Source organism: Phycodurus eques, chromosome 14 (assembly GCF_024500275.1).
Source record: "Phycodurus eques isolate BA_2022a chromosome 14, UOR_Pequ_1.1, whole genome shotgun sequence".
Lineage (NCBI taxonomy): Eukaryota > Metazoa > Chordata > Actinopteri > Syngnathiformes > Syngnathidae > Phycodurus > Phycodurus eques.
In genome coordinates, this window is record NC_084538.1 from 10,364,265 (window position 1) to 10,389,845 (window position 25,581).

The following is a 25,581-nucleotide window of genomic DNA, read 5'->3' on the forward strand; positions in this document are numbered from 1 at the left end:
TTCCAGGCAGCATTATTCTGCTGAATACGACACTGGCATGGAAACAAGAGTTCATAAGTAATATTTATTTTTATACAATCACAATTAAGTGAGACTAGTGTATTTTCCCCATCGTCAATCAAGGATGTTGCCCATCCTTACTGGCTTCCTATGTTTCTATTGAGTTATTTTACTGCATTCAGATATCACTCCTAGGTCAAAGCAGTCCAGGCTGTTCAGTGCCTATTTCTCTCCACAGAGGTTCTACACAGGGCTGTTTCTGTCGTCAGAACATGTACATATTCTGGTTCAGACAGTGGAAGGATGCGCAGTCTCTGTGTGTGTGTGTGTGTGTGTGTGTGTGTGTGTGTGTGTGTGTGTGTGTGTGAGTGAGTGACTGTGAGTGTGAGTGAGTGAGTGTGTGTGTGTGTGTGTGTGTGTTAGCATGCTGATTGGCTGTGCCAGTGCTGAGTGTTTTCCACCGTCTTTTGTTTGGCCTGACAGAGCCCCCACTGATGGTGAGAAAGAGAGGGAGCCAGAGTGAGAGACGTGAACAATGTGCTGAGCACCGTCTTTCGTTGAACACTGTGAGCTCTGTTGTGGTCCCCGCGACAGCTGTCTGATCTAGACTCTCAAAGGAACAGCTGGGAGGGCCACTGAGGCGTGGACACACGCCTGCTTTCACCTCCCGTCTCTCATTAACACGCATCACCGGACTTACATCTCTGTGTGCGTCTGCATGAACATTAGCTGTTTGCTGCTTTTCCCCTTCAAATGCTCCTAATTAAATCTGCATAATTAGTACAGCAGTTGGAGTTGAGTAAAGCGGGGTACACAGACAGTATACCGATAATCAGGCCTAATTTGAGCATTTGTCATCTTTCAATCAAAGTTGGGTAAGGCCAAATTGTCTGATGTCTCTATAAAAGATTATCCTGAGCAATCATCCTGTGTTAAGGGGTCATGTTAAGAGTGATTTTTCACTTTCGCAGATGTAAGTTGTTAGAGGTGCAACAAGGGTCTAAAGGTAATGGCACCCCTTTTCAGACAGAATACAAGGTTACACTTGAGCACTCGCCCATACAAAGTACAATACTTGATAATGACATCACATCTTACAGTTTAAATGAAAATGGGTTTTATTTTAATCAAGTGTTATTCTAACAGTCTTGCCACATATTTCATTTAAATGTAGCCTTAACACAAGCCATTTCAGTTATGTGGTGTCTTGGACTGAACACAAGGAGCACAGTATAAAAGGAGTACGGATAAGAAGAGATGAAGAAGAGCGTATAGTCTGGTGGATATCATATCCATCCATTATATACAAGTCGAAATACAAATTCCATGTTACTTGTATGTTAACTACAAAATAAAATGAGTTAAACAAAAATACAACAGAAGTCCAAGCTGAGTTCATTATACATTTTTCAGAACATGATTTGCAGTCACCTAACAGAGCATTGTCATTTATGATTACCTTAAAGTAGCTCCACATGATTTAATTCGCTCATGCTTCACCTGCCTGGAAGGCACAGTACCTGTATTTGTCAGGCCAGTAAAGCGGTATCGGTGTCATAGTATTGAAGCATTTTTTCAAGTCTGAGTATATGTACCGACCTACAGTATTGGTGCATCCATAATTTTAGGCGCGTGTCTTATGTGGTTGTGTGAGTGATGTGATGAGGTTGAAGGTATCATAGAGGCGCTGCACCTCAGGGCATCGTGCACTGTGCTCTCGCCATCGAAGCTGACTGACTGGTTGTGGTGGGAGGAAAGAGTAAACCAGGGTACACACCGTAAAAGCAAATATTTTCCCTATTGCGATCAAAGTTAGCAAAGACTTGTTTCTCGGATGTCTCAAGAATATCGTGAGCGATTATTCTGTTGTGTGGGCTATGTAAAGAATTACTTTTACTCACTGATCTGCTTTGTAAACCGTCTGGGCCAACAATCACGTTTAACCCGTTCGATACTTATGATTGAAAACCCTTGTGTGTAGTCAACAGCGGGTTAGGCCGAGCCACGGACTATGAGATTCTGAAGGAGCAACTAGTTGTGTTAAGTTTTCGTATAGTGTTTCTCACAAGTCATTCACCACATTGAAAATGAGAAGAGTTTGCAACCGCAATGTTAACCATAGATAAGTGAGCAGTTAGCCTAGTTGCTTCCATTTCTTCTTTGCATTTTCCAGCAGTCTGGAAGACCTGTGGAGCCATGCAGTATCTCACAGGTCAGGCTTGGTACTGCGACATACATAGTTATGTGTGATCTGCTGTGTTGGTCATATCTAGTACACCCACCACATGTTAAAAATCATCTGTGTGTGTACTCCGCCTTAGCAGCAGGTCAGAGTTACTTGCTTTCATTACAAACAGGCTCATGAGCTGTGACAACAAAATGAGGAATCCCTCATGGTGTTGACAGTAAAAACACTATAAATGACAGGGCTGCTGTTACAGTTCAACCAATAGAGCCTTGCATTAACATTTGTTATTAGAAGGTCTATGACAAAAATCTACCTGGAGTCTCATGTTTAGAATACAAACAGGTCGGCTTCATGAAATCCCGTGTGGTGATTTTCTTTTGGTCTCCTGAATTGCCTTAGACAAAGATAAATATGCGGAGAAGTTTTTATGAAAACTCGATCATGTAGCTTGAGAAGATAATAACATTTGGGCCATTGCATATTTTGGATGAGAAGTGTATCACTGCAATATAACTAAACCCAACATTCTATAAGTTATTGCTATGTTTTGCCTTTCCACCCATTCCTACAACTATAGTACAACTTTGACTTTTTTTTTGCAACAGTTACTCCAAAAGAGAGCAACTTCAGCAATTAAAGGAGCTCATGAGAATTAAGAAAAACGTATGAATCATGAAGTAAGCATACTTGCATTCAAACTCCAGCATCACCATACATGTCACTTGTTTACCAACTCATGGTAGACTGTTATATTTTTTTTAATGTTTTAAGATCAATAGAAGTTAACTTTTCTTTTACACCAGTGCCAATTAAGAATGTTAAAATACGTGATGCTTGACACCAATAATTACACTTTCATCATTCGTCTATAAATTGTTCTTATGTTTTACCATTAAGAGGGGTTGCCTTATTTGTATACTTAAAAGATTATTATGAATGTTAAAGTTACTTAAAATGTCTACAGTTAAGTGTTGGCAACAGATTCCAGGAATGTTTTTTTTTTTTTTTTTTTTTTTTAAATAAGCGTTTATATTTGAACGAAGAGCTGCCCCTTCTGAGTACATTTTTATAAAGCTGCTAAAACACATTTATTTAGGTAGGGTTTCTAGTTTTTCCAGATTCTTCTCTTCTAGAAACAGAACTGCTTGTGAGTTGTGTGGGTTTTCTCCGGGTACTCCGGCTTCCTTCCCAGATTCCAACACCATGCATCGTAGGTTAACTGAATACAAATTGTACATTGGTGTGTATGTGAGTGTGAATGGTTGTCCGTATTTGCCCAGTGATTGCCTGATGAACAGTTCAGCGTATACCCCGCATACCGCCCAATGTCGACTGACATAGGCTTCAGCTCACCTGTGACCCAAAGGAGGTACCATCAACCAGTACAGAAAATGGATGGATTTATTTCCTATGGGAAAATTGTTTGCAAACTTGAAGACATTTGAGGTCTGTTCGACCTTTTGTATTTCTACTGTATACCACTGAATCAAAACTTTGCAAAATGAGATTACAAAAAGTAAATCATGTTGACACGTGGGGAAGCAGCTCTTTTTCCGCTGCGTGTTTACACAATAAAAGTCTCCTCATGTTACCCAGAGAGGATGCTGGGGAAAAAGTATGACTAATGAGCACAGGGAGTTTCACCAGTGGCTGCATCAAGATTCGGAGTGTACAACTATTTTTTTGACGAAATATACTTCCAAAGGTGCTATTGACCGGAAAGTTACACCAGATGTTGGGAACAATCTAAGTAATCCATACATACAAAGAAAGTAGAACAACTAAGATCAGAAATTAAATTGTGTATACAAATTTCAAATGACACAGGGAAAAAGTATTGAACATATGAAGGGGGGTGCAAAAAGGCATGGAAAGCCAAGACAACACCTAAAATCTATCAATAATCAAACAGCAATCCAGCCCCTTGTCAGTGCAAATGAATATCAGCAAGTTCAGTCCTAATTGATGGCCTTCAAAACGGTCTCATTGCCAAGGTGTGAGTCAAGACACATCTCATGACGGGTAAGAGCATCGTGAACTAATTGTTGCAAAACATAACGATGACATTGGTTAGAGCTGCTTATCTAAGCTTCTGAATGTTCCAGTGAGCACGGTTGGGGCCATAATACGTAAGTGGCAAGCCAATCATACCACCATAAATTAGCCTCGATCAGGTGCTCCTCACATGATTTCTGACAGAGGAGTGCGAACAATGATCAGAAGAGTTGTCCAGGAGGCAAGGACCAGCTGTGGAGAACTTCAAAAAGACCTGGAATTAGCAGGTACTGTTGTCATAAGGAAAACAGTGAGTAATGTACTCCGTCGCCATGGCCTGTATGCACGCTCACCACGCAAGACCCCATTGCTGGGGGGAAAAAAAGCTCGTCAAAGCTCGTTTAAAGTTTGCTGAACAACATTTGGACAAGCCAGTTAAATACTGGGAGAATGTTGTCTGGTTGGATGAGAGCAAACTTGAACTGTTTGGATGCCACAATGCATACCACGTTTGAAGGAGAAATGACACTGCACGTCACCCTAAACACATTATTACACTCAACCTAATTTCTGAGCTTATTTGTTCTACTTTCTTTTTATGTATGGATTACTTAGGTTGTTCCCAACATCTGGTGAAATGTTCATGTCAATAGCACCTGTGGAAATATATTTTGTGAGAAAAATGGTGACGTGTTAAATACTTTTTTCAGCCGCTGTATCTTGTCTTGCTGAAACTATGCTATTTTTAGGGGCTGACTGTCTCCTGTCAGTGAGTACAAGGTGTGTCTGTAGGTTCCAGTACTGGTGTCACATAATATATATTTCAAATCCAAACTTTTCCACTTTTAAGTAATCCCCGTGGAGTCCAACAAATTTACCCAGCATTTTCTGTCCTCAGAAACTCCTTGACAGATTATTCCAGGATCCTCCGGAACGCCGTCTTCATGGCCATCTTGATGTCATCCACATCTTTAAAACGGGTCCCCTGGATAGCCCGCTTGAGCTTGGGAAAGAGAGAAAAAAATTACACCAATGTTCCCCTTGGCCAGGAATTGACAAATGCTCAGAGAGGAAGCCGGAGTACCCGGCGAAAACCCATACAAGCACAGGGAGAACGTGCAAACTCTACTAAGGAAGGAGCTGAGATTTGAACCCCAAACCTCAGAACTGTGAGGCAGACCCAGTTACCACCCTCAGACTTATTTTCCAAAATGGGCAAATAAGAAATATTTATTTTTACATTTAATTTCACACATAGTGGGTGGGCTGGCAATCCAGAAACCCAACTTTTTACACAAGCAATTCAAAATACAATTTTACATAATAGGTCCCCTTTGAATAAAAACAATGCCAAATGGATTTGTTGGGTCACTGCTCCCTTGTGCCCCAAATTTAGTCACCATTGGTGAAAAACCAAAAGGGAGTGAAAAACAGGTGCTTTGTAGGCTGCAGGCTAAAATGTTTGTTGAAAGCCTTGCTGTGGCTTGACTTTCTTAAATTAGATTTGTCTCATGTGTTTTGCACTTAGTGACTCAGAGACGTTCCGCTAATAAGACCATGCATATCTGCCGAGCCGCAGACGTGATGTTATCCAGCACCATCTATAAAGCTGACACATGGCTAAACACGGTGTCTGACTGCGTTTGATCTACTATGTGTGTGTGTGTGCGTGTGTGTGTTTGAGAGAGCGCAAGAGAGAGATTGTGAGTCATGGCTGTCGCTCCAGGTGTGTTTTAGTGCTCACCTTGAAGGGCATAGCTACCAGTGCCCAGCACGCATGGACACACATGTACGCACGCATGCACGGATGTCATATTTCTCAGTGATGGTTGTCATAGCAACAGCACCGTGAGCCCCTTCCTGAGCTCTACTGCTGTCCTGATTAAATTAGCTGTTACTCTCGCTTCCAAGAAGGTGTGTGGATAAGGAGCTCTTTAGACAGAATTAAATATTCTCGTCACTATTTTGTGCCTCTTTATCGTTTTGTTGTACAAGTGATTTATGCTCTTGCTTTTTTAATTTTCAGCCACAAAACAACAAAACTTACTTTCCTTTGTACTGTACATATTTAACTATCAACGAATAAGAGTATTGTGCCATCCCTAGTTGCAACATTGAAACTGTACCATATGAAGAATGTACAATAAGAACAAATACAATATACCATAAGGTCCAACACTGAAAAAAGTACCCTCAAGACAATAACTTAATCAATAAATTGTATCTCGCAATCAATGTGGTATGGTAAAGTCCCAATAAAAATGATTACAGTTCCAATAAAAGAGCTTCCATCACAATGTGCTTGTAGTTCCAGCTTGACATGCAGTATTAATAGCAACGTGGCTAGTGGCCACCATCTTTGTGGAATTTTCTAAAAAAAACAAAACATGGAATGAGTACTTCAAATGCCTCTAAAATCCATAACAAGTGACAAAAAAAGAATTGATTACACAAGTACATGACCTATTCTCCTGCTCACACTGCTCTTCTCACAAAAATGTTCTCTATTTGGGCTATTTAAGTTGAGATTTTAGGGCAAGAGACACCTTTTGCAATGTCACAATCATTTTAACACCTCCACTTGGAGATCCCTTTGGATTTCGCATTTCGGTCTGTACGAGCTATTGGAGGATATTTCTAACTGAAACTTGTCAGCCAATTGGAGAAGTGGTTCTCTTGAGTAGCAGATGGAAAAAAAGGTTGAAAAGCTATGTTGAAAATAATGAAGTTATTCTGTTTTATTGTAATTTGAAAGCATTTTTTTTGGACAGGTTTTATTTTGGCAGTATCACACAAAAATGGTCCCCAAAAAGGCATTATTAAAGATATCAGTGTGTGTTGTTTTTTAATTTCCTGCAAATATATCAGCTTTGTGTTAAACTAAACAAGCCTCGATTTCACACCAAGTCAATACAAAAGTGAATTAAGTTGACTTGATCATTATTTCATTTTACAGTGGAACCTTGATTAAAAAGACTAATAGGGGCTAGGGGCCGTCCGTTAAAACTGATTGTCCGCTAAATTGAACGCTTTTTCGTGGCCTAAAATCACCCAGTACAGTAAAAAACAAGAAATTGTTGTACATAAATATAAAAAAGCGTTTTAAGAGTTTTAAAGATTATCCATACTTTCCTTGCTAGTCCTTGGGGGGCGGGGGGTGATAATGGCGTGTAACTGGAAGGAGAAAGTGGGGGAGAGAGTGTTGCTTTTTGAGCCGCGATGTTAGCGTGCTTCCTTTTTTCACCTCAATTACTATTGGATGCCACAGAGAAGGGGTTGACAAAAAACAACTATGTGCTTACTGTACCAAAATCAGTATAGAATGTTCGACAGGTGAGCTAGACGAACGCTTGACTAAACAACAGCCACAGATATGAATAGATACGATATGCCCCTTTTGAGCTGCATGCCTACGGTGACACGAAGCCAATGTCCATACATTGCCTTTGATGGGAACGTCGCCCATGCCAATATGGCCGTCGCGTACTCATGTCTGTTAGCCGGATCTAGTCTTCATATCAGTGACAACAGCGGCACAGCCCGGAAATACGGGTACCAGTCTCTGCCTCTTGATTGTACCAGTAAACAACAAGGGCCAATTCTGGAAGTAACAGACTTTGTCAGCTACAAAGGGGCGTTTTGAGTTCCAACTGGACACTATATATTTTTTTTTGTCCGTTAAATTCGAAGTCTGTTGATTCCGGGTCTGTTAAATTGAGGTTACACTGTATATACATGTTGTGACATTTTTGTTTGGTGGTGTGCCGTGAGATTTTTTTCTAAGATAAAATATGTGCTTTGGCTCAATAGAAGGAAAATGTGTCCTATAAAATCCACAACTTGATAAAGCTGACCTGGACGTGTATGTGTGTTTTTTTTCTAGCTCACGTTGAGAATGAGGAGCAGTACACACAGGCGTTGGAGAAGTTTGGAGAAAATTGTGTGTACAGAGATGATCCTGATTTGGGGTCAGCGTTCCTCAAGTTTTCTGTCTTCACCAAGGAGCTCACTGCCCTCTTTAAAAACCTGGTGAGTGTATACAGTGAGGAGGAGGACAAGTGGTACAGTGGGTGTTAAAAGCCACTGGGGAGAGGATTTCCATCTTGTCCCTAATTGTCTCAATCCCCTGTGCGTGTGTGTGTGCTTGTGCGCGTGTGGGGGGTTGCCCAGGAAGCTCCGGTTTTCCACGGAGGCTGCCATTGAGCCGCTGAGACGTCTCATTTCAGTTTGATGTAATTTAGTCTGATCCTACTCCTCTAAAAGCAGCTTGTGTGTCCAGTCCAACACTATTATAGACTCATTTGACTCCTTTATCCTCACACAGAGAGGAAGTGATCTTGTAACAATGATACCTTATATTAAGGTAATGTGAGATGCCGTTGATCCAGCCTGTGGAGGTGAATGCTTTGTAAAAGTTTGCAATCGAAGCCAACCTTTGACAGAAACTTTTAACATGTGAAACGTAATTTCTGAAAATGTATCAATGTTTTTAAAATTGTTTTGCCTAAGAAACAATTTTACAGTGCCGTGAAAATGTATTTGCCCGCTTCTCAAATTCATATTTCTTTGCATAGTTTCCCCACTTTATGATCATCAAACAAATTAAAAAATCAGGCAAAGATAACCAACGTAAACAAAAAATAAAATGCAGGTTTTTTTTTTTTTTTTTTTTTTTTTTTTTAAATGGTAGTATTATTTTTTAAGCAAAAAAACAAAAAAATATTCAAATCTACCTGGCCCTGTGTGAAAAAATGCCCCCTAAACATAACAACTGGTTGGACCACTATCAGTAGCAACAACTGAAATCAAGCGTTTTCTATAATTAGCAATGTGTCTTTGGAGATACTTTGACCCACTCTTACTTGTAGTATCGTTTTAATCCAGCAATACTGGAGGGTTTTTGAGCATGAATGACCTTTAAGGTCAGGCCACAGCATTTCAATCAGATTCAAGTTCGGACTTCGACTAGGCCATTCAGAAGTTGTCTTGCCAGTGTGTTTTGGATTGTTGTCCTGCTGAAGATGCCAAGTATGCTTCAACTTGAGGTCACGAACAGGTGGCCGAACATTCTCCTTCAGGATTTTCTGGTAAAGCAGAATTCATGGTCCCATCAATCACAGCAAGTCATCCAGGTCCTGAAAAAGTCAAGCGACCCCAGACCATCACACTATCGCCACCATGTTTGACTGTTGGTATGATTATCTTTTTCTGAAATGCTGTGATACATTTACACCAGATGTAATCAGACGCACACCATAAAGGTCTCATCAGGCCATAGAATTTTCTGTAAAAAAAAAAAAAAAAAAGCATTTATGTTCTTTTTGGTCAGCAGTTGACTCTGCCATGGATGCCACTTTTTGCCCATTCTCTTCCTTATTGTTGATTCATGATCACTGACCTTAACTGCGGCCCGCAGTTTTTTAGATGTTGTCCTGTGTTCCTCTTTGACCTCCTGGATGAGTTTTCACTGTGCTCTTAGGTTATTTTTTTTAGGCCAGCCACTTCCGGGAAGGTTCACTACTGTTGCATGTTTTCACCATTTGTGGATAATGGCTTTCACTGTGGTTTGTTGGAGTCCTAAAGCTGCTGGCTTTGTAACCCTTTCCAGGCTGATAGATGTCAATTTATTTCTCATCTGTTCTTGAATTTCTTTGGATCTTTGCAATTTGTTACAGCTTGCTGAGATCTCTTGGCCAACTTCCTTTTGTCAGGCAGGTTGTATTTAAGTAATTTCTTCACTGGACAGGTCTAGAGGTAATCAGGCTTGGGTGTGATCAGTGAACATCAACTCAAAATGTGATCAGCCACAGGTAATTCATGATTTAACAAGGGTAGGAGACCAATTCCCTTTTCACACAGGGCCAAGTAGCTTTAAATGTTTCCTTAATAAATAAAACGACTACATAAAACTATTTCATGTTTACTTGGGTTATTTGTTGACAGTTACATTTGTTTGATTATCTAAAACTTTAAGTGTGAAAACTATGCACACAAAAAAATAATAATTTGAGAATTTATTGGCCTTTGCCTTTGTCACAGGTCCTACTGCATACTGCAAACTGCAATGATGCATACCTGTGTGCACTTTCACACAGAGGCACGGCATGCCCCAATCAGATAATTAGATGACTGATGACATCAAGGCCTGCATCGGGTTGGATGTATAAAATACTTTTGCTCAAAAGCCACATCCCTTTCCTGGCATCTTAGAATACCTTTATACATTATTATATTAGTGTAGATAGCATCCCACCTCATTCCGCTTCTGATCCTTCCATCAAAGGTTTGAAAGGTTTCTAAGTTGACTTCACCACCAATACCGATCAGCAACACCGGGAAAGTCTTGCTTTAATTGTTTTTTTACAGGCTCTTTGAAAGGTGTTAGTACAATCCACTTCATTCAGTTATGTACAGGAATTCAATGTCTGAGTCACAATCTACAAGAGCTGCATTGAAATGTTGGCTTTACGAAGATAATAATGCCTATGATTATTTTAATTTGCAGTTGTGTAAAACCACTGAAATGTACTGAGAGGTCTTTTTAATATTTTGGTGACAAAACACTCAAAGCATTTGACCTCAGGAGCTATTGTCTCTCTCTCTCTCTTGTCCAGTTCCAGAACATGAACAACATCATCACCTTTCCTCTGGACAGTCTGCTGAAAGGAGACCTGAAAGGAGTCAAAGGGGTAAGTCATCAAAACTGCACTGTGTTGTTGGTGTCACTTTACAAGCAAACGTTTGTGAATGGGGTGGATGACAAGCGGCAAAGGTTTTGCTGAATCGCCATCGCAACTCAATTGACAAAAAAAATCATCCATGTGATTATAAGCAGGGTGCAGTTGCATCAAAATTTGTTCAATCATAGACACCATGAGCTTTGACTGTCATAAATGTAAATACTTAATTGGTCAGCTTTCTTGCAGTCAAGGTGCTTTGGAGGATGTTAGTTGGTTTGCTCGAAGGCATTTCAGCCATGAAAAAAGTAGTGCTGATGAAGGATTTGTTGTTGTTTTGGGGAATTTAACTCGTGACCCTTCTGTCATAGTGTGCATTCTTCACACAGTCGATTGACTAAGATGAAAGGGCCGTTTCCACAAACACTATTTTAACTGGCAATAATACATTGCCATCTATTTCCACAACTCTGCCTTGGATCCCGAAAACGCAAACCTTTGAAAACATGCTTTGATGTGCAGTTTATTTGCAATCATTTGAAAACAGGCATCTGTGAAATTGGAGGACGTGTCTTCATCAGAATCGTTCAGTCATCATTTAATTATGGCAGCATAATAGAACTCTGAGGTCTTATTATAAGGGGCCAAACATTTTCAGACTTCCTATAATGATGTCTCCAAAAATATGTTTGATAATGAATCAAAATGTTTTTTTTAATTTGGTTTTACTCTTCACAAGTTATTTGATCAGTCCCCTCGATCATGTATATTCTGTTTTCATGATCGTATTGAGCATTATGGACGTGCCCCTGAAATTGCTGTCTACCCTGTCATTATGGCGCAGCTGCCCCTTCAAGAAACGCTCTGATGTTTTCAGTGACATTCTGACTAGCATTTAGATCAATGGAGGATGAAATTCTGGCTAGTGGCAGAGTGAATATTTACACTTTTCATCACACTGTGTTGTTGGATATTGTCAAGCTTAATGTCTACTCTGTTATAGTGCAATATCAATTGATGTTAAAAACCTTTTCTTAAAAATAGATTTGTTGAACAATACACAGTCAGCTTGCTAAATGAAATGTCATGAAGTGAAGGTCCACCATGTAGGCATGTAGGCATGAAATGATAACATTAGCTTAAATTGTCCACCCCGTCATCGTCAAGCTTACATATTTTGATGTTTTGCATGTACAGTGTCTGCTTTCAGTTAATTTATCATAACATATACTTAATACAATGAATATGAAGTTCAATGAAAAATCTCATTTGTTTTTGGTTAAATGGGGAAGTTGTAAAGGCAGCTTATGATGATCTTTACTCTTAAGTACAAAGTCTGATTACTTGCATACAGTATGTAAATTCAAACTCGATAAACAGTAATAGACTTTTTAAAAAAGAACAATAAGGTGTGCTTCTTTATACAGTGGCATTACCAACTACTGGTGTAGTATACAACCTTTAAATCATTTTATTATTATTTATTTTTTTGCAGCTCTGTGTGAGTAGGGAACATCTGTACTTACCCTATTTTTTACTCGTCTGTTGTTTTGTAAGCTTACCATTCACCACACAAACACTTACTTTTTCCTTGACCTTTTACTCCTCGTCTTTGGCTACAGTGGCAATATGATGAGATAAAGTCAGCTCTAATGAAGCTGGTTGCTATAGAACCTTGTCGCCATGACCGTGAGCCACATGGTCTATCGCTCTATCTCGGAACTGTTTGTCTCTCCTTCTTCTCTTGTGCCTTAGCATCAATATTTTCTCCAAGCGTCTGACATGGCTTCCTGTCATTGTTCTTTAAACTCTGCACCTACCTCTCCCCCTTTTACAAAGTTCCACACGCTGTCTCTTCCGCTCCTTCGTAATGCTTGTCCACTTACAGTTTGTTAGGCCCTTGGATGATTCTCATTAGAGTAATGCAATGGGGTTAATGAGCTGTTGAACTTCTTGTGCGCTCACATACAGTACATAAATGTCACTACTAGTGTAATGGGAATAAAACAGTCCTCTCCAACCTGTTGCTCAAGGCAATATTTAGCAGTATTCCCACCCCTCTTCTCACCCCCATCGTCTTCTTCCTTCTTCTTTATTGTCGCACTGCATGGCTTTCCCACGAGACCGACCTGTCAGCAGATGGGGAAACAGGATCATGTCCAGACTCGCTTGGCAAGCTGCTGAGGCTAGACAGGAGAAAATACAAAGTAACAACTCGACCTGCACATTATGAAGTCCTTGAAAAGGGAAAAAAAAGTCAAGAACTGCGTGCAAAGAATCTCACTCACGGATGTTTTCAATGTGGATAAAAAGTGCAGTCATCTGTGGGGAAATGCTGCACAATTTAGAAACCTAGAAGCTTTTATACTCATTAGTGCTCAACAGTAAACCTGCATTTCAGACCTCAGGGAAATTGCAAATACAGTGGTATCGTGAGATAGCGGTATCTTGACATTGGAGTTTTTCGAGATGTGAGCCATCACTTCACCATTTTTGTGTCTTGAGATATGAGCAAAATTTGAGATAAGCATGCCCTTCTGCCCCGCACTGCTAGATGGCGGCAGCACAACATCCAACCACCGTCAATTCACATTGGTTTCCTAGCAATGGAAGGACAATATTAGCTGGTGTCGGTATTATGCCATAAAGATGATTTGCCAACTGCCATTTGACCCCACAGAAGAACAAGGAAGGACAATATATTAGGTATAGTTGTGTTTTGTGATTGCATTTTCCGTGTTTGCAGGTTATGTGGAGAGCAAATGTTAAAACTGTCTAGTTTTAGGCAGTACAATACTGTTGAGTGCAAATATTCTTACAAAAAAAGTAGTAGGGGTGTTTTGGGGGACAGGAACAGATTAATTTAATTTGCCTTCATTTCAATATTTGTTTTTTCCTTCCCAGCCTTGATTTAATGATAAAAAAAAAAACAACAACAATAATTGATTAACTTAATCAGAGGATAAAGCGACATTCACTACTCACAAAAATATTTCTTTCGGATTAGATTTTCCCATTAACTTAAAATATACCACTATGACCTTTTACAGTTGAACTTAATTTGACCTTCTCTAAACGTTTGAATGCACATGTTCAAATTTTCAATGAGTCAGTACTTTTTGCACAACCTCATTTTCTCAGACAAACAAGGAGCTGAATGGCAAAATTCACAACAGGTGTTTGAACTGTGACGTGAACAATACATTTCCTTATTCAATTAGAATTGGTATTTAGTGTCCTTTTCATCATGGTGTTGAAATTAGATCAAGAATACCTCGCCATTGCAAGTCTTCAGACAGGATGTTTTTAGAAGGAAGTAGCCACAGAGCTTGGTGTCAGCACGTTGCAACAGTGATACAGAGAGACTGCAAGAGTCACAGAAAGGCATAGAAACAGATGTCCTTGGAAATATATTAAAAACACCTGTTGTGAATTTTACCATTCAGCTCCTTGTTGGAGAAAAGCATAGTTTTGCAAAACGTACAGAAAATTGAACAGGTGTACATGCATTAAAGAGTTTAGAGAAGGTCATATGAAGTTGACCTGTAAAGGTTATCGTGCATTTTATGTTCATCTTGAAGTTTCACCTAAAAGCCGAATATCCTTAACCTTTTGTGAGAAGGGTAGCCACACACCAATTTCAATGAAGAACCTTTTTTAATGGTAACCTTTTAATACAGATTATATTAATTGTATTTTAATACAGTTTATATAATATTTTATTGTACGTCTTTGGGATGCAAATGTTGTTTGCCATCAGATTTCTACATCTCTGTGCGTTACAGTAAAGTGCAAATATGAACTCCAACACACATTTCCTAGTCTAAACCAGGAAACTTTGGACTTCCCTGTTTTCTGGGATGCAGTGTTAATTTCCTTGTGGTTAATGTTTTCCACAAACATGTCAATACTCCCCCACTACAGTACAGTCTTCAGTAATAATAACAATAATAATAATAGCTTGCTGACTAACCTAGCAATCTTTCAAGCTTTTTACTCAGCAAAAAAAAAAAAAGTACTTGACTTCATCTCTTCTCATTTCACCACCCAAGACAATCTGTACTTTGTTTGGGTTAGTCTGAGTCCACCTCCTGTAAAATGACCATGGATGGGTTCCTGTAGGACTCTGTGGTGTCCCTCTTAAAGATAAACAGGCATAATTCACTCCCAGGCAGTTGAAAATGGAAAGTGCTGAGTCTAAAAGTCAGTTGTGCTAACGGGGGATTTTCATAGTGGACACCAACATGATGTAATGCCTGCAGCTGACCCTCTCGGCAACATTCCGTGGTTGGATGGGCACTGTAGAATCATCTGTGTTTTCACAAGTAAGACGCTAGATGAGAGGGGATTAGTGGTTCTCAATGGAGCCACAAGAGTCCAACTGAGCCTCGTTCCATTGTGGTTCAGTGGCTCGTGAACCACCCACTCCTGCTTACTGCTTGATATTTTAGATAAAAACAGATCCCTGTTCATACAATCTGCAAACAGCATAGCCCACAGTTTTGGTAGTTTAAAATGTATATAATAAAGATGTATTGTAGTCATAGATTAAATAGCTAAACCATAGCAACAGCCACTGGCTGGATGGTTACCATTATTCATTGACATCCTTTAAGATTAGCTTAGTACTTTTCTTGAACAAGGTTAATTGTTTGTTGCTGTAAAAAACAACTACCGTAATTTCTTGTGTATATTGCGCACCCAGGTATAATAATTCTGGAAAATCCTTCTACCTATGTATAATGCATTTTTACAATGCATAATTTAGCTTTTACCCATATGATCAAAACATTATTATTATCTGTATTATCTGTATTTTGTTAGTTTTTTCAAAGAATTATTCTGAAGTTAAGTGCTTTATTTGAACACGTAATACTTTTAAATTACTTGCTCTTATTTGGAAATTCACAGCCCTACTTTTATTTCGTAAATGAGAAAACACACAGTTGTGCTCATATGTTTGATTTTCCAGGCAGAATTTGTAAGATGGGTAAAATTCTTTAAAGAAAACATGAATGGCCAGACGAAACGCATTTAATTTTATTTAATTGGGATTCAAATTAAACTGTCAAGCATTTCAGAAATGTATTATCATTCAACAAAACATAACCATAAAGAAATTAATGATGGTTGTTGTTCAGCCATCAGTCGTATTTAAAAAAAAATAAAAATAAATAAATAAAATTAAAAAAAAATAAATAAAATAAACAAATAAATATTTCACAAATTCTGCCAGGGTGTGTAAACTTATAAGCACCACTGTGCAGTCATACGTACCCATGTCATATTGGAATGAAAGTGTAGGCTACACCTTTTTCATAACCTGTTGGTGGCGGTGGCATATTGGAATGAAAGTGTACACATTCCTCATAACCGCTAGGGCGTGATGGGATATTGGAATGAAAGTGTACAGCTTTTTTATAACCTCTAGATGGCGGCATATATTTATAAAATGTGAAAGTTGTTTTCCATTTTCCCCTATACCAATGTATAATCCGCACTATTTACCTTTGACAATTTTTTAAGGAAAAAATACATATTATACATGAGAAATTACGGTACAACTGAATAGAAGTACCTTTCATACTGCCTGTGTGAAATGAAATAGCAGAAAACGCTGTTGTATTGAAAGCAGTTGTCGCTTTCCGACAAGTATTGTGTATGTCGTAACGCCCTTTGCTGATAGATAGGTCCAGTTTTATTGCCGTTACTATCATAGCTAAAAAAATCTGTGGGAGAAACCATTCAGTTCGTTCAGGATCTTTGCAGGGGCTGGACTATGACAGCTGACTTTGGGTGACAGACACCATCCTTGACTTGTCGCCCGATGATCGCAGGGTGCTTGTGACCGGGGTATTCAGCAGGAATTGATCCCATGCCTGCTGCATGTAGGACAGAAATGTGAATCTTCACTGCCGCTTAACCTGTTCAGGGTTGCAGGGTGCTGGAGCCTATCTCAGCTGACTTCGGGTGAAAGGCAGACTAGACTGTACTGGTTCCTAGTCAGTCGCAGGGCACCTATAGAGAGGTACAACCATTCACCGTCACATTCACAGTGTCACTGAGTGGGAACCCACGCTGCCTGCACCAAATATAAGTGAATGTACCACTACACATTTTGAAGATCCAGTATTTTCTTTTTTTAAATAAACTTAATAGTTGTGCAAGTCTAGTGCATGTGTGGTCTTGGAGGACAGCTGCACTGTGCTCTTGTTTGATCTATTTTGAGTAATTTGTACCTGTATTTAGATTCGCTCTTGCCTTAGTAGAAAACCTGGTCTTCACTGCTGCTGACCTTGCTGCACATTCAGCACGGAAGTGGGAAAGTGGCTGAGAGAAGTGTGAGAGGAGCCAATATTGGTGGTACATTTGCAAATGGATGCAATTTTTAAGGGCATGACACGATGTTCCAGCTTCTCTCCTGACTCCCATCCAGAATAGGAACAAGGGTGCTAAAAGCTGCTTCTCCCTGAGGGAGTGTGGTGCCCTGTGTCTTGGCCTATTCTGCCATTCCCAGCTTGGCCATGCCCGCAAGTATTATTTTTAGCAATTACTATTTTTCTCGTCTCTTAGGCTCTGACATTTCCTTCCATCTACACTCTTCCAGTTTGTGTTAGCAGCTTCCTGTGGCTTCTAAAATAGATTTTGAATCAGCTTTTCTTTGATTTACTCCTCACTCTGATGTCTTCTACCCTTGAACTGTTGGGTGAGTGGCAGAGTGCTCTTGGATTTGGTTCAGTGGACCAAACCTGATTCTGGCGGTTGAGAAGTGGAGCATGCCACTCCTCCGTCAATAGAGGGATCACCATCCTCCGTGGATCTCAAACAACTGCATTACAGCCTCAAGCTGTAATGCAGTTGCCTCTAATCCAATGTTTGCTCACTTCATATTCTTTCACAGGAAAAAAAGTATTCCAAAATTCAGTTTTATATGGATAAAACCCTTTGGTAGTCTCATGATTTTGCTACATATATTACAAACTGAACTGTTTACAGTACAGTGGTACCTTGACTTAGGAGTTCCCCAATTTGTGTGTGAAGTAAGGGAGTTTTTCCAAGTTATGAGCCTTTGCTTGACACTCACTACTGTCCACTTGTGTTGAACCTAGTCTGTGTTTAATTAGCACCACATCAGCAGTAATCAGAATCAGAATCAGAATCATCTTTATTTGCCAAGTATGTCCAAAACACACAAGGAATTTGTCTCCGGTAGTTGGAGCCGCTCTAGTACAACAGACAGTCAATTTACAGAACACTTTGGAGACATAAAGACATTGACAAAAAACAATTGTGCAAAAAGTTGCAGAGTCCTCTAGCACTTAGAGCAGTTCGAATGACTAATATTCCAATAGTCCGGTGCAATGACCATTGCGCAAAGGGCGCTGAGACTTGCCGTTTAATCTAAAGTTTTGTTCGAGCGGCTGGTTAAAGCTCACCCTTGACAATGAGAAATCAGTGTTGCCTGTCGTAGGCATGACCTGGGGAATTAAAAGTCCTCCAAACAATCACATGGAGCCGCCTGGCCTCCCGGTGCCCTGCTGAGACAACTGTGGGCTGCATCTATGAGGAAGGTGATTCAGTTCTGTTGATTCTCATCGTGACATACACAGTGACTTTGCTCATTAGTCAGTAAAGAAAGCTCTCAGCGTGTTGCATTCCGCTTAGTAAAGACTTGCATTCCGGCAGTTGTCTCGCTTTATAGCCATGGTTGCTTCTTGCTTTGTCTTTAGCTATTCTTTCTTTCTTTCTTTTGTCTCTTTCTTTCTTTCTTCTTTCTTTCTTTTGTTCTTTCCTTTTTTCTTTTCCCTGGGAAACTCAGCAAGTGGTCATACAGTACTTGCTCTTTTTGTCTGCTAAAAAATTCTACCAAAATTCTTGATTTGGGGTTTTTCTTCATTTATTTGTTGTCTGAGTATGCAGCAGGGCTTGGATGATCATGTATGTTTTTGTTTTTTCAGAATTACTGTAAAGCTTTATTATTCCCATGAAGGGCAAATTTGCTAATGCATTTTGCAATAGAAACTCAACTTTATTCCAAACGGTCCCTTAAAAAAAAAAAAAAAAAAAAAAATATATATATATATATATATATTTTTATATATATATATACATATATATATATGTATATGATTGGTTAGTTGATAAAGTTCCACATAGTCTGTCAAATGTCCATTCCATTCACATCGACATTCTTCTCTGGATGTAGTTTTAAGTGTACCATAAATGTCCTGTTCTACCTTTTTTCTCTTGTCCACACAGGATCTGAAAAAACCTTTTGACAAATCCTGGAAGGACTACGAAACTAAAGTGTAAGATGACTGTTTTTGCCAATTTTAAATGTGCCTTTGTTGTTTTGACTAACTACTTCCCCACTCCTCCAACATCCCTTGTGATCTTCTCTCACTTCCACAATATTGTAAATAACCTCTGTCGCCATGACACCTCCTCACTAAGAAGCCTGCACCCTTGTGGTTATGAATATAATTCCCCCCTCCCCCCCGTGTTTATAGCTTTTTATATATATCTTACAAGCTGCAAAGGACATTCTTTACTGAAAGGGTAATACATCCTCTCTCCAAACCCTTTTAATTAGTGCCAACATCAAGCATTCAGCCTGGTGCTGCATGGCATTAGTACATCATCAGCAGGGTCCAGTTGTGTGCCTGAAGGGATAAATCCAGCAAAAGCACTCGTGACCTGGTGCATTTGAATTCCCAATTTGGAGCATCATGTCACTTTTAATACGGTTTGTTCAGGGATTGAGATTAATTTTGTGTTTCCTATCTGAAATCTGGGCAGTTGCACTACAACACAAAAAGTATTCACCTACACATAATTTTCAATTGATATAAATGTTAATGCTTCCTGAACTGACAGCAATGGAAATGAATGGATTCTCAGGCTCCTTCATCAGTTGAACAACCGTTGTATTGCCTGGTGGCCAAACAGCATGGCAAACGTGTCTCTCAATTAGCGACACACATGATGACTTTGTAAAACATGGTCATAGCTGAGGATGCATGAGCTGACACAATTGGGCATATTCACCCCAAAGAAATGGCAAGTTCATCATAAAACTGAAGCTCCTCATCAGATTATTACGTATACACAATTGTCCCTGCATTTCATTTAAGGCTGAAACGATTAATCGATTAACTCAAACAATTAGAGCTCAACAAAAAGTCAAATGAAAAAAAAAATCCCTGCAACAAAGTTCTGTGTGATCACTTTTTCACACAGACCAAGGTTACTGCAGACTCATGCACATGCTCCACTCTGTGAAGAAAGAAACGAGACCTCAACATGCTGCTTAAAAGGGAATACTGCTACACACTCATTTTAAGTGATACAGTATTTTTTTATTTTTTTTTAGTAGCTCATGTTCTACCAATGGCCTCCTTATATCTTCATGTTGAGCTAACGTACAGACGGAATCTGAAAACTAGTCAGTTCATACCTTCTCTACATGAGCACCGATCTGACAAGTTACCATATTTCTGAGATTTGTAATCAAAAACGTGCATCCTTTTTGCCATATTTGCAAAAGAGTACCACATGTTGCATGGAATGGAGCCACCTCTCTATTGTGTGGTACAATATGTTCCTCTCATTGCCTGCAGGAGTATGCACCAGTGTTAGTCTTTGTGTAAAATGACTTCCAGAAATTGGCAAGATGCTTCGTCAAAATATGTACCCGCACTTGTTTGTTTGCGTTGAAACCCAATAAAGTACTTTTCTAACAATATAAATGGAATGATTTTTCACAAAGACCACTGTTTGCTATTTGTGTTCACTGGTGGATTTGAGGTGCCTCAAGTTCACCCCTGCAATGCTTTTCCTTGGCAGCACCAAGATAGAAAAGGAGAAGAAGGAGCATGCGAGGCAACACGGCATGATCAGGACGGAGATTAGCGGGGCGGAAATTGCCGAGGAGATGGAGAAGGAGAGGAGATTATTTCAGTTGCAGATGTGTGAGGTTAGATTATTGCTCATTGGTTGTCAAATTCCACTTGATTCCTGCTACTTTGAAGGTTGAGCGCGATCCATTCAGGGACGCTCAACCTTAAATTTGTTTGGATTTGAAACAATTCTTCCGATAGAAAATAATGAAAATACTGTAGAAGTAATGTTGTCATCATCAAAACCTTCATTAACTATACTAGCAATGCTATAGGTTAAGGATAAGATAAATCTGCCAAATTTAATATTTCGAAGATCAGATGCATTGTGATTCAAACTCCTTTGTAAAACTTTTGTGGCATATTTTGGTGTAATTATGAATTGTACCACTTCAGGTCAGTCTAACTTTAGAGCTTCCGCCATGTACCGATAACAATAAATGACGAAGAAAGAGGCATAAACAAGTAATAGCTGTTTGGAAAAATATTTTCACCAGAAAGCTTGCAAATGTCATTTTTTGACAAATGTTTCAAGCCAGAGCGTGTTGTCTTTGGAATACAGACGCACACTTAACATGTTTTACGATTCTATAGTCTGTGCCGTTTTGATTTAAGCTTCACTTTCATGAACTTAAAAGACAACATTTCAAGTGAACACGATGAAAAGGGGAGGTCAAAATGTATTGGGGAGCAAAATGTTCCCTCTGGCTGAACCTTTGTCTAAGCGGGTCCGTCTTGACAATTTTCACAGTATCTACTCAAAGTCAATGAGATCAAAATCAAGAAGGGAGTGGACCTGCTGCAGAACCTCATCAAGTACTTCCATGCACAGTGCAAGTAAGACATCCACGCCTTTCAGAATCATGCAATACCTTTCACACATTTTCACGGGAAAATGTTCAGTAGTTTAAAAAAAATGATTTCCTTGGTGTAGGTAAAACCTGAATCGTCTTGATCAGTTTTTTTCAGGATGGTCTGAAAGCGGTGGACAACCTGAAGCCTTCCATTGAAAAACTGGCCACAGATCTGCACACAGTGAGGATTGCTTTCTTTTTCTTTCCAGCCCATGAACCTCCATTCTTTGCTCTTTCCTACATTTCGTCTGTGTCATTACCAGATAAAGCAGGCACAGGATGAGGAGCGAAAGCAGCTGACTCAGTTACGGGATGTTCTTAAGACAGCGTTACAAGTGGAGCAGAAGGAGGTAACACAGAAACACGCACACATACAATGTACATTTTGCTGTTCAGAAAACTGTATGAAAACATCTTTTTAAAACATTCCACAATACTGGTTTACCTCTGATTTGTTCAGATGTTCAACATTTCACTTGGGAAATATATGAAATAATCAATTCCACGGTCAACCTGTAGCCAATAGGTTGTAGGTGGTCCACTTTTGAGGTTCCATTGTGCACGTACACAAGTCGTCATTGGGTTAATCCTTATGTATAATAAACAATTAAATATGCAACAGATTACATCTTGATCTCATCGGAAGTTTCTCCTCTCTCCTACTGCTTCCACAATTTGTGAAACAAGTCTAGAAGAGTAAGTAGATGTAAAAACGCATTTTTGTAGTTGTTTCCAATTTGTTATTTTGTTATTATGGTAGTAGTTTTGCTTTTTGCACAATCACATTTTTGTGTGCCTGAGCCCAGTTTCGTTGCTTTATTTTTATTTATTTATTTTTTTAATAAACACTGCAGTTGCATTCCTGTTGGCTGTGTGCATGTCTGCTGATAAGAAACAATATCAATAAAATTGTATTGTTGGCATCACTGGCCTTGAGAAGTTGTTTACAGACAGTACTCTCTGCTTCATTTTTGATTTGGCACTTGTGTGACATCATGACTGTTGCATGAAAGCTCCTGCTACAGTATTACCTTTGTGTGTGCGTTTTCCCAGGAATCGCAGGTGCGGCAGAGCACCACCTACAGCTTACATCAGCCGCAAGGCAACAAAGAGCACGGAACTGAGCGCAGCGGCTACCTTTACAAAAGAAGTGATGGGTGGGTTTTTTTCAAACAAAAATAAAAAAAAAACATTTCTTTTTGCTAGTTAAGTGCTTAACTCAGTACATATGATGGCTGCACAATCTAAATATAGGTGGGCTACAGTGATTATATAAAACGACTACACAGCCCTCTTCAAATGACAGGTTTTTGTGAAACTATATTTAAATAAATGAGAGTAAAATAAATTATTTCAAAGCTTTTCCCGCCATTTAGTGACCTATAAGCTGTACAACTCAACAACAGTTAAAATAATTTCAATGTTTTGAAATGAGAAGTACAAATAAACAACCGAGGTAATGTGTGAACACCCTTTTATAAGTTGAAGACTTTTATAAGGTGTTCAGAATTCACCAATGGCATTCACTTACGTTAAGTGAGAGTCATACACCTGCCACCATTTAAAGTGCCTCTGATTAAGCCCAAATCAAGTTCAGGTGTTCTAGTAGGCTTTTCATGACATTTGTGTAGTCACATCTTAGAGCACAAACCATGATCATTTGCACGGTGAAGACAGTCATCATCAAGTGGTGACTGAAAAAAAACAATAAATAAATTGATGGATAGATGAGAAGAAAGCTTATTTGTCTTGGTCTCGTTTTTTAATATCACAAATACCTGGTAATTGAACAAAGGTATGTAGACTTTTTATATCCACAGTAGATAGATAAATAGAAGGGAAATTCACAACCAGCAATTGATAATAATACCCAATTTTTATTGACACTTTTAGAGCGGTATTAATGTAACATTATGTGGTCGTAGATTGCAGTGGAAGGCTATAGAACTATCCGTGTCATACATGTGGAACACCATTTTGCAAAGATGGTCATAGTAAATCTCCCATGTAACATGTTTTCTCATTGTCTCCACATGCCTTTGCTGCTAAACGTGTGGTGCAGGTTGAGAAAAGTATGGCAGAAGAGGAAATGCACTGCGAAGAACGGATACCTCACCATCCCGCACGGCACCGTAAGCAACCAGCACTACCAAACCAAACACGATTCATTGATTATGACTCAGTTCTGATGGAGTTTGTTGTCAATTGAAACTGACTTATTTTGGTCTACATTACCTCCAATTATATGATATTATCAGCTCCACATTGTCCTCTGTTGTCCGTCGTGCAGGCGAACAGACCGCCAGCCAAACTCAATCTGCTCACCTGTCAGGTGAAACACAATCCTGATGAGAAGAAGAGCTTTGACCTCATATCCCGTAAGCCCAAGCTCCTTTTTAGTTTTTCTTCCCTGCTGTCGCCAACCCACATTTTCCTTCCTGCCCTTAACCCCGGCTGTGCTCAAAGGAAGTTGAAGGTCACAGCTGGGTAGAAAGCAGGATAGTGTGCTTTTATTTTTACCTCCAGCAAAGACATTATCTTCTCATCGCTGCTTTACTGTTTATTAGGAGGATTATTTAAAAACAATAAAATAAAATTCCATTACACTTGGTAGAGGGGTAGGGCATAGACCCAAGGTAGAACCCAACTCAGATCCAGATAAAGTTAGTTAGATAGTAAGATAAGTGATTTAATTCTCATTTTAAAAAAATAAACAGACTTAAGTTGTAATGTTACCAGAGTAGATTATCTTGTTTTAAACTATCTTTAATATTAAAAAGGTTTTTCTTTTCAGTGTGGCCATAATACTCATTCACAGAAAATATATTAAGATTTGAAAAAAATTAAAAATAGAACCAATCCTATATATAACATAAATTGATCGTTGATGATGCTGTAAGAAAGAGGACATTAGCCAGGGTTTTAACAATTTAGATTTCTATTTTAAAATATTGCCAATGCAACACAATAAAGAATTCTCTGCTTTATTTAATTCTCTTGCCTTTTAGACGACAGAACCTATCACTTTCAGGCCGAAGACGACCAGGACTGTCAAATGTAAGAGCTCATTCGATCTTTTTCCTTAATTGTCTTAACCGTTCTTCCCAAATTCATCCTGTTTACCCCTTTAAGAAAATTTCCAATTCACATACCTGTTCTCGAACACAGTCTGACACTTTGCCTTACTTTTATCCTTCTACCCAGAGAGTATTTACCCCACTTTCAGTTCTCCCTTAGTTCATTCTCACCTACTTTCTCCTCCTCATCATCACTTCCCATGTGTGTTTGCTCTCCTCCTCCTCCCTTGCAGCTGGATCTCAGTGCTCCAGAACAGCAAGGAGGAGGCGTTGAACCAGGCTTTTAAAGGCGACCAGCATGTCGGCGAGAACAACATAGTGCAGGAACTGACCAAGGCCATCCTGGCCGAGGTGAAGAGAATGACGGGGAACGACATGTGCTGCGATTGTGGAGCGCCCAGTAAGTGGTGACAATGGGAAATGATTGACAGCATATAATATGGCCGATGATTTTAAAAAGATTTCTATTAAAAGCCCCCCAGTAAAATTGACCAAGTGTCCTTCAGCAGTCGCGTAAAGCCACTTTATGAAAGATTTGTTCGAAGCAGGCACAGTTTTACTTTTTCCATGAGCGTAAAAAGCCCTCAGGCAGCTGTTAAACTTCTACAAGGACATATCACAGTTGGTTGCAAAAATTGCTTTTTCCAAGGACATTACATCAGAAAGTGTGTGAGTTTCTACTATACATAGTGTCAGATGTGAAAGAAAGCCGCCAGCCGGGACCAGAGTTGGAGGTTTAACACTCGAGACGCACTGTCCTTGCCCATTTGTGTCTAAAGCAGTTGTTGTTGCAGCACTGACTTCCCCACTGTTTGAAACGGAAAGGTGAATATGTACCACTATTACGCCTCTGTCGTGCTAATTTACTGGGAATGCAGAGTGAAAGAGGCT

The 25,581-nt window shown here is 39.4% G+C and overlaps 1 protein-coding gene across 2 annotated transcripts in view; it reads left to right on the plus strand.

Annotated features, from left to right (window-relative positions):
- Nucleotides 1-25,581, plus strand: part of asap2a (ArfGAP with SH3 domain, ankyrin repeat and PH domain 2a) — a 61,904-nt gene that overhangs the window by 22,607 nt on the left and 13,716 nt on the right. For both annotated transcript variants that reach the window (XM_061695635.1, XM_061695636.1), the window contains exons 3-14: nucleotides 8,067-8,212; nucleotides 10,798-10,872; nucleotides 19,120-19,169; nucleotides 20,707-20,836; nucleotides 21,511-21,596; nucleotides 21,719-21,794; nucleotides 21,877-21,963; nucleotides 22,667-22,770; nucleotides 23,676-23,745; nucleotides 23,904-23,991; nucleotides 24,622-24,670; nucleotides 24,924-25,090. In XM_061695635.1, coding sequence (XP_061551619.1) covers nucleotides 8,067-8,212; nucleotides 10,798-10,872; nucleotides 19,120-19,169; nucleotides 20,707-20,836; nucleotides 21,511-21,596; nucleotides 21,719-21,794; nucleotides 21,877-21,963; nucleotides 22,667-22,770; nucleotides 23,676-23,745; nucleotides 23,904-23,991; nucleotides 24,622-24,670; nucleotides 24,924-25,090 — 1,128 coding nt within the window. The remainder of the gene's footprint in view (nucleotides 1-8,066; nucleotides 8,213-10,797; nucleotides 10,873-19,119; nucleotides 19,170-20,706; nucleotides 20,837-21,510; nucleotides 21,597-21,718; nucleotides 21,795-21,876; nucleotides 21,964-22,666; nucleotides 22,771-23,675; nucleotides 23,746-23,903; nucleotides 23,992-24,621; nucleotides 24,671-24,923; nucleotides 25,091-25,581) is intronic.